Here is a 13,664-nt window from a genome sequence, read left to right as displayed (position 1 = left end):
CTGTAACGTTTTCTCTGCTTCACCGTTTAATTTCTAAAATCCTACTCCCCCAAGGCCTACCCCGATTGCCACGTCCAACATGGGATCTCCCACACTACCACCCACATCCATCACCTCCAGAAACCATCTTGAAGTCTCCTGACATCGACATCTCAGTTGCTGCACTTCCAGCAAAGCAACACCAGTAGCACCACAGCAGAACTTCTCTCCCAGCACCCGGCAAATGCCCGTTGGGCCCCTTAAGTCCAACCTAGTCTAGCCTGTTGGGAAGACTTGTGAAGACCAGAAGACTAGAACCTGGAGAAAGCAAGCTCCCCCTCCCTCCCCCTACCAAACTTAGAGGCTGGGTGGCTGAAACCACCCAGGGATTCACGGGGACTCCAGACAATCTAGATTTGGGGCTGTGTTCCCTCCCAGGTAAGGACTTGGGACTCTTTTGGCCACAGGTCTATTAGGAAGGCCTGACCTGGCCTACTTCCCAAGCCCACTGCACTTCCTCAGCCCAGCCAGGGTGCTAAGCTGGCTATTTTTAGTCCCCAAGGACAAAGTAGTAAGGTCAAACCAACCAGACCTAGAGATACTTGCCCCAGAGCCTTCCTACAAAGGCAGGTAGTGGTGAAACAATTTCAGCATGGCTTTGGAGTTATCACCAGTCTCAACTGCAACATCTGACCCAGGTGCATGCCCCTGGCACTGGGGCAGCCCCGAGGTTGCGGAAAAAGCCAATGTTTTAGTCCTTTTGCCCCCATTTTTTAGTCCTTTTGCCCGAGGGGATTAAAAGACACCTGGGTGGCTCAGTCAGTTAAGCATCTGACTCTTGATTTCAGCTCAGGTCGTGACCTCACCGTTCAAGCCCCATGTCAGGCTCCGAGCTGACAGTGCAGAGCCTGCCTGAGAGTTTCTCTCTGCCCCTCCCTCTCTCTTGGTTCTCAAAATAAATAAATAAACTTAAAAAAAAAAAAAAAAAACACATAAAAAAAACGAAGGAGGATCAGAAGTGTTACATATGCATCTCTTTCCTTGGGAAACAGCTTTATTTACAAAACAGATCTAAAATAAGAACATGAAATGACAAGCCCTTGGGAACTGTGGGAGAGCTGGCTCTCGGGGACCATGTGTGAAGCCCAAGCATCCAGACAAAGAGCTGAAAGGAGGACCAGGTATGCGAGGGGGACCTAAAATTTGAACTCCTTATATTTCTTGCTGCCCCCGCGGCTGTCCTGGGGCTGAGCTTTCCGTTTCTTTTGCTGGAGGAGAGAAAGAGAAACAGGTTACAACAAGTGAAACAACCCACTGATCCCCAAGACAAGGGTGGGCAGCCTGACTCAGCCACACAGATCTGTGGAAAAAAGTGCTAAAACTGGATTCTCAGACTTGGATGAGCTCCCCTCCCTGTGCCTTAGTTTCATCATCCTTAAAGAGGGCAGCCCACCAGAGGATTTCTAAGGTTTCCAGCACCAGGGAAGCTCAGGGCAGCAGACAGAGAGGACACCACTCCACTGAAAAAGGAGTCCCTGGTACCTAGTTCCTGGCTCACACCCAGCCGGGTTCCCCTGTGACCTCCTACCTTCTGTTTGGCAGCATGCTCAGCCACCATGTCACTGAAGTCTTCCTTCTCCACCTGTGCCTGCTGCTCCCGCACATGCTCCTCATACTTCTGGGTCATGGCCATGGGATCCAGCTCCAACTCTTCAGGTGCCAGGGCCACTTCCACACCTTGCAGCTCAGGAGCTGGGCCCTTCCGGCTCATAACCTAGAAAAGGGATCAGAGTCTTGTCATCTACAGAGAGGCTTAGAAGACCTAGTTTCCGCCCCCTTTTCCAGCCCCCAAAAGAATACTCACTGTGGACATGTCATAGATATGGGTTGATCCCATCATGGCTCCCCCAACAGTGGCCGTTCTCTTCTCTGGTAACACAGTGAACAGCTGAGGTGTCTCACTTCTGCAGAGGACAATGGGACCAGGCCCAAAAAGGAAGGGATAAAAGGGTTTCCAGAAGAGGAAGCAAAAAGAACATGAGCAGCACCTCCACCCAGCTCCCGGAAGAGATTCCAAGACACCCAGAGGAAAAACAATGCCTAGGCCGCCTCTGCAGGTCATGGAGACCCACGAGAAGAAAGGATTGTGTCAGTGGGGAGAGGGGTGGGATGGCACTGATTCTAGGAAACACAGCCTGGAAGGAAAACAGAGACTGAGTTAAGGGATCCCCTGAACCAAGTTTAGAGATCAGAGTCCAAGATTCCCACACGTGAAGAAGGGCTAAGGGTCAGGCTTAAAGTTTCTGAAAGAACTCTGGTACACAGAAGATGGCAGGAGAGAAGACACTACAATAGCTCCTGCCCAAAGTTGTACCTGGGGTTCTAACACAGAGAACTTAAACTTCCAATACTTCCTAGGGTGCAACAACCATCCAAGCCAGTCTTACCTAATCCTTGTTCCCTATACTCCAACCATAGTACCCTTCTTTCTTTTCTTCCTTGAATATGCAAAGCCTGAGACTTCTGCTTCTGGAGAAGGAGTAACAGGAACCAGATTTACCCTCCCACTTGAAACAACCAAAAAATGGGCAGAACACAAGAAACAAAGGACATGGGGTAACAAAGGGGAGCGACTCGTGAGAGACAGGAAACAAATGAGGTGCGTCCTTCAGTTGCCCTGTCTACTGCAGTGAGAGAGTCTGCAGGCCATGAAACAAGGAGGGGGAACCCATGTAGAGCCCAGAGGACTTCATGAGTTGAAGGGATGAACCCCAAAGTCCACAAAGGCCTAGGCAGCTAGAGATCACAGGACAGAGTCTTAGGGAAGAGACAGCAGCACAGAGACTTGAGAACTCAAGAGACCTAAAGAGGGCCCTCCTCAAGTACTCAAGGGAGTACTCTGTGTGAGGAAAGTTACCAGAGCCAGGGAAAGAACCACCCACCTGAAAAGCAAGACTTGAGATAATCAAACTGTTTCCAAGTACCTTGATGGTGTTCCTGAACAAAGCTGAAGATTTGTAGAAATACAAAAGAGGGGCGCCTGGGTGGCTGAGTCAGTTAAGCGTCCGATTTCAGCTCAGGTCATGATCTCACCATTCATGAGTTCGAGCCCCACCTCAGGCTCTATGCTGACAGCTCAGAGCCTGGAGCCTGCTTAGGATTCTGTGTCTCCCCCTTTCTCTGCCCGCCCCCCCTTAAAACATTAAAAAAAATTTTTTTAAGTAAAAAAAAAAAAAAAAAAAAAAGATACAAAAGAACCCTGGGCCCAACAAGGTAAATTTCACCAAGTCTGGCCTTCAAACAAAAGTAAACAAGCATGAGCAGCAGCAGAAAACACAATCCTTAATGAGGAAAATAATTAATCAATTTAAATCAACCCAGAACCAGCATGTTATTATAACTGCCTGCCATCTGGTTCAAAAATAGACACCCAGAACATATGAAAAGATCCAAATCATACAGCTAGAGATGAAAACGACACTGGATGGGATTACTGTCAGATTAGAACCCACGGAAAAAACTTGAAGAAACAGGAATAGAAATTTTCTAAAATGAAATACAAAGAGAAAAGGGGTATTTTGAAATGAGCAGAGCATTCATGAGCAGGAGGGCAACTTCAAACAGACCTAATACATGTATAATTGGACTTGCCAAAGGGGAAGAGAAAGCAAAGGGAACAGAAAATATAGCTGTAGAAATAATCAGATTTTTTCCAAAATTCATAAAAATGATTAACTCACAAATGCAAGATACTTACCTAACCCCGCACAAAGAAACATGAAGAAACTACACCATACCACACAGAATTAAATTGTTCAAAATGGGGAAAGAGAAAATCTTAAAAGCTGCCAGAGATAAAAGGACACATTATATACAGAATAAAGGAAGGAATGGGAATGCAAGCTGGTGCAGCCACTCTGGAAAACAGTATGGAGGTTCCTCAAAAAACTAAAAATAGAACTACCCTACGACCCAGCAATTGCACTACGAGGCATTTATCCACGGGATACAGGGGTGCTGTTTCGAAGGGACACATGCACCCCCATGTTTATAGCAGCACTACCAACAATAGCCAAAGTATGGAAAGAGCCCAAATGCCCATCGATGGATGAATGGATAAAGAAGATGTGGTATATATATATACGATGGAGTATTGCTCGGCAATCAAAAAGAATGACATCTTGCCATTTGCAACCACGTGGATGGAACTGGAGGGTATTATGCTAAGTGAAATTAGTCAGAGAAAGACAAAAATCATATGACTTCACTCATATGAGGACTTCATTGTTTCACTATATGCCAAGTAATTTGGATGTAAATTTTAAAAAATTAAAATTAAAAAAAATTCTTAAAAAAAAAGAAGAAAGGAAGGAAAACAGACTTCTCATCAGAAACAATGCAAGAAAGTCACCACAGCAACATCTTTAAAATACTGAAAGAAATAAAAAAATTTAATAAAACACTGTCAACCTAGAATCCTATACCTGGCCAAAATCTTCCAAAAATCTTTGAGGAGTACCTGGGTGGCTCAGTCAGTTAAGCCTCTGACTTAGGCTCAGGTCATGATTTCACGGTTCATGGGTATGAGCCCCCACAAAGGGCTCTGTGCTGACAGCTCAGAGCCTGGAGCCTGCTTCAGAATCTGCCTTTCTCTCCCTTTCTCTGCCCCTCCCCCTGCTCGCCCTCTGTTCTCTGTCTCTCTCAAAAATAAACATTAAAAAAAAAAATTCTGGGGCGCCTGGGTGGCTCAGTCAGTTAAGCATCCGACTTCGGCTCAAGTCATGATCTCACAGTTCGGGCTCTGTGTTGACAGCACAGAGCCTGGAGCCTGCTTTGGATTCTGTGTCTCCCTCACTCTCTGCCCCTCCTCCACTCAGGCTCTATCTGTCTCTCTCTCAAAAATAAACACTTAAAAAAAAAAAATCTTTCAAAAGGACAAGTGAAGAAGTTTTGAGACTGCCAACACTTGAAAGAATTCATGACCAGCAGCCACACAAGAAATGCTGAAGGAAGCCTTTGTACACAAAGAAATGAAAGATCACTGAAAATGGCAATTACATAGCTTAATATATGACTGATTATGTAAATCTCTCTAAAAGATAACTTAAAAAAAAGATAACTGACCTTTTAAACGAAAATAACCACAGTGCAAGATTTATACCATGTAACAGTAAAAAGCGTGACAACAGTACAAAGGTTGGGAAGAGAGAAATAGAAGCGTGCTGTTGTTAGGTGCTTGCTACTCTCCGGAAGTGGCATATCACTTGAAGGCAGACTGTGATAAGGATGCATATTATAAACCCTACAGCAACCGCTAAAAATAACAAAACAGAGCTGTACAGTTAGTAAGTCAACAAAAGAGAGAAAATGGAGTCATAAAAAATGTTCTATTGAGGCGCCAGGGTGGCTCAGTCGGTTAAGCATCCAACTTCAGCTCATGTCATGATCTCGCAGTTCACGAGTTCAAGCCCCATGTCAGGCTCTGTGCTGACAGCTCAGAGTCTGGAGTCTGCTTAAATTCTGTGTCTCCCTCTCTCCCTCTGTCCCTCTCCATTCCCTCTCTCTTGCTCTCAAAAATAAACAAACATTAAAAAAAATGTTTTTAATATTCTATCTATCTAAAACATAGGAAAATGGGAAGATGGAACAAAGAACTGTACGGGCAGAAGATTATCTCATGGAAAAGGGGCCAACTCACCAAGACTGGACAATCCTACACATTTATGTCCCTAATAAGAAAAGTTCCATGGCAGGACCATGTGAAACCCATGCCTGTCTTAGGCACTTCTGGTTCCTCCTGCCCCAGATCACCCTGTGGCTGGCTCTTTCCTAACATTCAGCTCTCAGCTCAAATACCTCATCGAGGCTTTCCCAAAGACCTCCCCATCCCCCAAATCTCTCTACATCCCATTCCCTAGCTTACTTTGCTACACCTATCTCCACCTGAAATTACCTTGTTCTCTAATGAACTGCTTACCAAGCGTTTTTCACTGCCTAGAGCAGTGCCTGGTGTTCAATAACTGATTCACAAGGGAAGGAAAGGGGGGAGGGGGAAGTCAGCTGGCCAACCCAGAGGCTGAAGGGAAAAGTCCTTCCCTCTCAGCCCTGCCTGGCTCTCTCACCCGTCCATCGCTTCCTCAATCTTCTTCTTCCTCAGCTCGATGAGCTCAGGGGTCTCCATGCCAGCCGGCACTGACGAGAACCCTCCGGGAGTGATGAGGCCACTGTGAAGACAGAAACAAGCTCTGAAGTAAGGAGAAGGCCCGCAATGCCGGACTACTTTAGAGACAGACCCTGCTCTCCCCACCTGTCTGCAGGGGTAATAAAGCCTGTCTCATCTGGTTTATCTTCATCACTTTCTTCCTCTTCCTCTTCTTCCGAAGACTCCTCATCGGATGGCTCCAGCTCCCCCCAAGGGGTCCTATCAATCTCTTCCTCCTCGGTCTTGGTCTGAAAGAGATCATTCATTCATTCATTCAGCAAATGTTTACTATAAGCCTATCATGTGTCAAGCTGTTGCAAACTGAAAGAATATAAAAGTAAACAGACAGACAATAGCCTCCGCCTAAGGAGAGCTCATAGTCTAGTGGAGAGCCTGCAACACATCTCAGGAAATGCATACCCTTTTTCAGACTTTGAAACTTCAGAACACCCAGCTCCTCCCTGATAATGAATCTATAAACCAACTGTCTCTAAACTTCATGACCTCAAGTAAGACAGTCATGGTCTATACCTGAAATTCGGCAGCATTGGTTCCGAACACATCACCGTAGAGTGGTTTCCCAGTCTCGTCTACTGGGGGTTTGCCCCAGCCACCAGCGTGGTACCCAAAGGAACAGCTCTGCGAGACAGGAAATGCAAGTCAGTTCTGCTCCTAAGCTCCAAAACCCTGGAGCTCTGAAGCCCTGGAGAAAAGTCACACTACAAAGAATAGAAACTAGCACCCGTAACTCTGGAAACTATGATTTCAGAGAAGAATTAAACATCCTAAAGCATTATAAAGCAAAAGTAATAAGCAACAAAAATCCAGAGGCAATAGGATGGGAAGATGGGAAGCAGAAAGTAGACTAATAACCTCAGCCTTCAGGGTAGAGCCCATGCTGTCTCAAACTAAAAAAAGTACTTTAAAAAACAGAACTCTAACTTCTTCCTGATTTTTTCCTAACTTTGAAAATTCTCTCTCTCCCTTTTCCCCTCTCCTGGGCTCTCACGTGCTCTCCCTCTTTCTCTCTAAAGATAGATAAACAGAAATTTCTTTAAATGTTCGTTTATTTTTGAGAGAGAAACAGAGCACAAGCAGGGGGGACAGAGACAGATGGAGACACAGAATCTGAAGCAGGCTCCAGGCTCTCAGCTGTCAGCACAGAGCTCGAGGCTTGAGCTGCGACGCTCGAGCTCACGAACCGTGAGATCATAACCTGAGCTGAAGTCAGATGCTTAACCGACTGAGCCGAGGCAGAAGTTTTTATCTGAAGTTTAACAATTCCTTCTTTTCACTTTAATGAGTTTGCTATCTATTAAAATTTTTACGTTTATTTATTTTTGAGAGACAGAGAGAAACAAAGCGGGGGAGGGGCAGACACAGAGAGGGAGACACAGAATGCAAAGCAGGCTCCAGGTTCTGAGCTGTCAGCACACAGCCCAATGCAGGGCTCGAACCCACAAACCGTGAGATCATGACCTGAGCCGAACTCGGTGCTTAACCAACTGAGCCACCCAGGCACCCCATTAAAATTGTTTTAATTTAACGCTTCATGTTTAAAAATGAAAACTTAATGCCATTCTTGAGATAAAATTATTTCTATCAACGTATGTATCAGAAACACATTTGCCAAATTTTAAATCTTGACTATTTCTGAGTGATGAAATTATGGGTGATTTATTTTCATCTTTGAACTTGTTAAATCTAATTAACTATTTTAGGACGAGCGTGTCAGATTTTTTGAAAAACAAAAACTATTACCCTTTTTGGGGGAAGAAAAAAGAGAAAGAGAGACATGGTGGGATGAGAGAAGGAAAACTACATCATCCTCTAGTTAACAAGCAGGGGCAGCTAAAAATTAAAGAAATGACAGTATTCACCTCGGGGATGGGGGAGTTCAGCCCAGGAATTTTCAGGTTGGGGTACGACGGGGGTGGTCCATATCGCTGCATGGCAATCAGCCACGGGGGAGGGACCTTGTGGGCATTCTGCAGGAAAAAGGGAACAGGGTATCATCTGCCCAACCCTGTCCTTGTCTCCCTTCTGCCCTAATTCCCACCCTCTTCTTGGCTTCCCCAGTCAAGGTAACTGGCACTCACTGGTCCTACTGGCATCCCCAAGGAAATCCTCAGCTCGTCAGACAGATCTCCTGGCTTCTTCTCCTTCAGTCGTGTTTCAAACTCCTTCCCCTGAGAAGAAAGGCAGAGCGCGCTGTATTATCAATGCCAGACACACACAGGGAGTTCAATGGCAAGAGGACAAGAGAACAAAGATGAGAAGTCCCAATCCACACCAGATACAAAATCCCACTGAGGGCTGCTTAGTGCCTGTCGATTCTCAGCACTCCTTTCCCTGGCTAACGTAGGAAAAAGAAAGGCCAGGAAGGAGGGGACAATCAAGATTTCCAGTGCTGACATTAACCCACTAGAAAAACATGGCCAGATTTAGGGCCTGCTTTCTCCTCTGTAAAATGAGGGCACTCGACAAGATCATCTCCAAGATCCTTCCACCTCGAAAATTCCCTAATATCACGGTGACTACTATTTCAAGGATCAGGAAAAAAATAAAAACTTTTCTCCCACCCTCAGTCCTAATTGTTTTATACAAGCATGCACCACTTGGCCCCTCTGTCCCTAACCAATTACCACTTTTTAAAGACATGGTCTGGATCTCTCCTCCCAAAAATCCACCTCATTTTAAGATTTCAAATTCTACTCCATCCAAGGGGAGTTAATGAACAATTCTAAGGCTGAGAGTAGGAGCCACTGCACCAGCTTAGAAAGCCTTCCCAACCAAGAGTCACACAGCCATGACCAACGGCCCAGCCTTTGCTCCCCAGCCCCCGCACCCGAACCTCATAGTACAGGTCCCCGTGGATGGTCAGTTTGGGCTTGGTCTGCCACTTGAAGAAAGCATCGTGCAGTTTCTGGTAGTCAATGTCAATCTTCCCCATCTTGGGCCGAACCTTCTCTCTCATTTTGGACTTCATGGTCTTCTGTTCTTCCTGCGGAGAGTGGCAGAAGATGGGCCATGAAAGGTATTCACCAAGTTTGACACTTCCAAAGAAATAAAGAAAAACCTCATTTATGTCATTCCACAAGTCACCAAAATCCTTCCCGTTCAAACCTCTCAAACTTACATAATCCATATTGCGCAAAACCGATGTATCATATAAAATCATCCTTGGCTACGAATGTCGATAAATATTCTTTTAAGCCATCTGATCAAGAGACTGACCTCATTAGCTGCCTCCGGAGAGAACTGGGTGACCACAGTCTAACTGGGAGGCAGTTTTCATCGCGTACTTCTGTACCTCCTGAATTTTTTGCAGTACACACAAGTATTAGCTACTCAAGGTAAATAATTTAATTTAATTTAAAAACTTGGATCTAAGAAGTTACACAGCTGCCGTGGGTCTCTAGCCACAAAACGTATCAGGCTCACATTGGTAACAGAAAACAGTGGACACAGCCAAAGGCAGCCTGCAGGAAAAGGAGTCACTGTGTGCAGACAGCTCAAAGAGCTGGTAGTGCAGGCAGGGGACGAACGAGGAGACAAGACGGACACCTAGCTCGGAACACTGAGGCAAGCTCTGTCTACCCTTCACGAATTGATGTCTTTCCCTCTCATCCTGTGTCATATGCAGTGCTGACTTCTGGAGAACGGATAATTAGACAGTTAAGAAGTAGATGGGTTTGGGGCGCCTGGGTGGCGCAGTCGGTTAAGCGTCCGACTTCAGCCAGGTCACGATCTCGCGGTCCGGGAGTTCGAGCCCCACGTCGTGCTCTGGGCTGACGGCTCAGAGCCTGGAGCCTGTTTCCGATTCTGTGTCTCCCTCTCTCTCTGCCCCTCCCCCGTTCATGCTCTGTCTCTCTCTGTCCAAAAATAAATAAACGTTGAAAAAAAATTAAAAAAAAAAAAAAATATATATATATATATATTAAAAAAAAAAAAAAAAGTAGTAGATGGGTTTGGGGAACAAGATTCCTGATTTTCAAACAGGCTGATATTAAGGATGTGGATCCTGCAGGGCAAATCTGAGCCCTGCCCCGTCCCTTACCTTCTCCTGCAAGGCCTCCCGCATCTCCTGGATGCCTGTGCGTTTGATGAAGTCTGGCAGCTCGAAGGGAGGCTTCTCAATGCCTCGTTTGCCTTGTAGGTACTTGCGCTTAAAACACCAGTGGCGTGGCACAGGCACAGAATTCCTGGTGGCCTTGAGGTGAACCAAGAGCTTGGGGTCCTGTGCGGTGACATCATGCATCTCCACAACGTCAGGCCGAGCCACGAGCTGGAAACCATAGCAACGTGCCGCTAGAAAGCCCCAACCTCTCAAATCTAAAACTTTCTAACTTTCTCTTCTTCAAAGGACACATACCTAAGTCACCCAGGCCTCCTTCAAAACCCTCCTCCCTATCCCCCAAAGAAAACCCCTGTGGATTTCTAGGAGCTCCTCATGAGGTCTCCCGGCCAGGCTCCGGGCTCTGCTGGATCATCTAGGGTCTCACCTGCTTGAGTTCAGCCACAGTGAAGCGATTCATTCGGCGCAACTTTTTCTTGGACAACTTGGGGGCCTCGGGCTTCTTCTCCTAGAACAAAACCATCACTTCTTTTGAGCAGGACTATTAGGAGCGAATCACACTGCCCAGCTCACCCCAGAGGGATTCTCCTTTCCAAGAGTTCACCATGGTCCCTCACGGGTTGCATCTCAGCCATCTCAAGTCCCTATCTCCCCGACAGCGGAGGGGGCCTCACCTGTTCATCATCACTGCTATCGTCGTCACTGTCCTTGTGCTCCTCCTCAAAGCCCTTCTTCTTAGGGGCTGCAGAGTTCTCCAGTTTGTCAAGTTTCTCTGGCTCCTTCTCTTTCTCCTTCTTCACATCATCAGTGAGCTGAGGAGACAGACACCGCAGAAACCCCAGCTGTGTCTCTCCCTAGTTCTTAAACCCAGCGCTGTAAAGATGCCCTCCTTACTGTCTTTCCCCATCCCTGCCCCTTCCCCACTCAACTTTGCCCCTTCAGAGTATGCTGCTCCTTGTACCTTGAAAGCCTCAAAAATCCTCTTGAAGAAGATGAAGTTGGGCTCATAAATCTCAGGTTCTTCGGTCACGTACTCAATTTCAACATCAGCTGCCGGGGAGTCAGAGCCACGGGACCGGGTTGATTCTTTCTCTCGGTCCCCAGAGCTCTCAGAGGACGCCCCCCGAACCCGCTGGGGCTTTTTCTTCTTCTTTCGGTTCCGACGTTTCCGATTTTTCTGCCAAAATAAGGAAAACCAACTGGGTCAGAGAATCCAAGTACCATGCCTGCTGCCTAGTTTCCTCATCCAATTTCCCCAAAGAGCTAAGAAAAGAGGCCTTGAAGTCAGGCTCCAAAGTTCTGCCCCTCTCAAGCTGTGTGCCTTTCAGTAAATTGCTGCACCTCTCAGAACCTCAGTTTTTGCAGCTATAAAACAAAGGCATGCACAGTACTCTGCACTCCAAAGATTTACGGCAATTAAATGAAAAAAAAAATCCCTAAAACGTGTAGGACAGAAACTGGCACAAAATAGCAGCTACTACACATTGATCACTTAGAACTGGTGTTACTTTAGTGACCAAATACTGTCTCCTGACGTTCCTTCCAGACTCAGCTCCATCCCATACCTCTTTCTTGGATACAGACACTGTGTCCTCCTCAGTCTCTGACGCTGATTGGCCCAGGGACGAGCGAGTGTCCGTTTCCATTTCCTCTTCCTCTGTAAGGGAGGAAGGTGGCTATCAGACTCCCCACACTGGTACCCTGCCACTCGCCCACAGTAACTCCTCTTTACCGAGAGCCAGTTTCTCTCTCAAACCCTCCTTGGAGAAGGGATGGAAGAATGCAGACTCGGCCGCAGCCTCTCTGTCCCTGCAGCCTGTGGGACAAAACACACTCACCCTGCTGAGAGTTCATCTCTTCCTGGCGGCTCTCCTTCAGCTGCAGGATCTTTTCCAAAGCCTGGGGGATCTTGGGTCCCACAGAGGGGTCATCCATCTGCAACAGACAACCCAGGCAGAGGGGATGATCCCAGGATTTCCGCCTCTTGTACCAGAAAGGCTGCCAGCCAGGGGATGTCAACAGCAGACAGCAACACTGGCTGCGTCAAATCATCCCTCAGCTCCCCTCAGAGTGAACCTCTGCCCCAGAAATGTCTCCCAGGCCCTATTTCCTGCCATATCTTGATATGCTTTAACGAAGCATGGCTTCCTCCTTCACCCTCCCGCCCCCAGAAGTCCTCCCATCTCCCAGAATTCTCCTAAACCACCCTCTCCTGTCCCTAGAAAGAAATCACCAATCTCACCTCTCTATTCTCATCTCCAGGGGGTGGCGGGGGACCACGAGGCCGGGGAACTGGGGCCCCCATGGGCAAAACAGTGGGAGTGGGGCCCACCGGAGCAGCAACTGTGAGAAGAAAGAAATGCAAGGTCAAAAGAGACAAAACACCCATTTTATTTATTTATTTATTTATTTTTTCAACATTTATTTATTTTTGGGACAGAGAGAGACAGAGCATGAACGGGGGAGGGGCAGAGAGAGAGGGAGACACAGAATCGGAAACAGGCTCCAGGCTCTGAGCCATCAGCCCAGAGCCCGACGCGGGGCTCGAACTCACGGAGCACGAGATCGTGACCTGGCTGAAGTCGGACGCTTAACCGACTGCGCCACCCAGGCGCCCCAAAACACCCATTTTAAAAATTACCTTCTTTGGGGCCACCCGAGCAGTTCAGTTGGTTAAGCACCCAACTTTTGATTCGGCTCAGGTCATGATCTCATGGTTCGTGAGTTCGGGCCCCACATCGCGCTCTGTGCTGACAGCACAGAGCCTGCTTAGGATTCTCTCTGCCCCTCTCCCACTCATTCAAGTGTGAGCTCTCTCTCTCTCAAAAATAAACATTAAAAAAATTATCTTCTTTGCTAAAGGTGTGATAGCCACCCTTAGTGGGAGGGGCTGACAGGGAGCCAGTGAGAGCTTCTGGGGTGCTAGTAATATTTTGGTTCTTGGTCCAGGTGCCGGTTGCATGAGCGGTCAGTTTTAAACAATTCATTGGACTGTACGCTTACAATATATGCACTTTACGGGGTACGTACTTACGTGCAAGAGTTTTCGATCGTGTTCCTTTCCCTTCCCTTCCCTTCCATTTCCAAGGTCTTACCTCGAGGACCCAGAGGAGTGCGAACACCAATCTGACCCATGTCTTGTGGGGGCCGAGGGACTGGGGTGCCCATCTTTGCAATCTCCTGCTGCCGTTCTTGCTCCAGGAGCACAGCTGCCTGCCAGAGACATGGGAGTGAAGACACAGCTTGGAAATCCATCGAACAGACAGCCTCTGGCAAGTGGATTCTTTAAGTCCAGTAACAGGCCCATGGAGAACAATCAGGTACGGCTGAGTTTGGACATCTTCACCACCTGCACCTTTCTAGACTACTGATCCAAATGGAGGAGGCCTCCCCTCCCGTCAGAAA

At 47.2% G+C, this 13,664-nt stretch overlaps 1 protein-coding gene across 3 annotated transcripts in view; it reads right to left on the bottom strand.

The window, feature by feature from the left end:
• Positions 1 to 998: 998 nt before the first annotated feature.
• SF3B2 (splicing factor 3b subunit 2) overlaps positions 999 to 13,664 on the bottom strand; it is a 16,475-nt gene continuing 3,809 nt past the window's right edge. For all 3 annotated transcript variants that reach the window (XM_040466042.1, XM_040466044.1, XM_040466043.1), the window contains exons 6-22: positions 13,355 to 13,472; positions 12,502 to 12,602; positions 12,098 to 12,194; positions 11,825 to 11,916; positions 11,221 to 11,436; positions 10,934 to 11,071; positions 10,687 to 10,767; positions 10,242 to 10,469; positions 9,036 to 9,185; positions 8,281 to 8,370; positions 8,062 to 8,169; positions 6,713 to 6,820; positions 6,287 to 6,429; positions 6,102 to 6,203; positions 1,844 to 1,943; positions 1,568 to 1,753; positions 999 to 1,247 (exon numbers count right to left, since the gene is read on the bottom strand). In XM_040466042.1, the coding sequence (XP_040321976.1) occupies positions 1,176 to 1,247; positions 1,568 to 1,753; positions 1,844 to 1,943; positions 6,102 to 6,203; positions 6,287 to 6,429; positions 6,713 to 6,820; positions 8,062 to 8,169; positions 8,281 to 8,370; positions 9,036 to 9,185; positions 10,242 to 10,469; positions 10,687 to 10,767; positions 10,934 to 11,071; positions 11,221 to 11,436; positions 11,825 to 11,916; positions 12,098 to 12,194; positions 12,502 to 12,602; positions 13,355 to 13,472 (2,130 nt within the window). In that variant the 3' untranslated portion in view covers positions 999 to 1,175. The remainder of the gene's footprint in view (positions 1,248 to 1,567; positions 1,754 to 1,843; positions 1,944 to 6,101; positions 6,204 to 6,286; positions 6,430 to 6,712; positions 6,821 to 8,061; positions 8,170 to 8,280; positions 8,371 to 9,035; positions 9,186 to 10,241; positions 10,470 to 10,686; positions 10,768 to 10,933; positions 11,072 to 11,220; positions 11,437 to 11,824; positions 11,917 to 12,097; positions 12,195 to 12,501; positions 12,603 to 13,354; positions 13,473 to 13,664) is intronic.

The sequence above is a fragment of the Herpailurus yagouaroundi genome, unplaced genomic scaffold (genome assembly GCF_014898765.1).
Source record: "Herpailurus yagouaroundi ecotype Mexico unplaced genomic scaffold, PumYag 569, whole genome shotgun sequence".
In the NCBI taxonomy this organism is placed as follows: Eukaryota; Metazoa; Chordata; class Mammalia; order Carnivora; family Felidae; genus Herpailurus; species Herpailurus yagouaroundi.
Note: the sequence above shows the minus strand (reverse complement) of the source record. Positions and strands in the feature narration are given on the sequence as shown.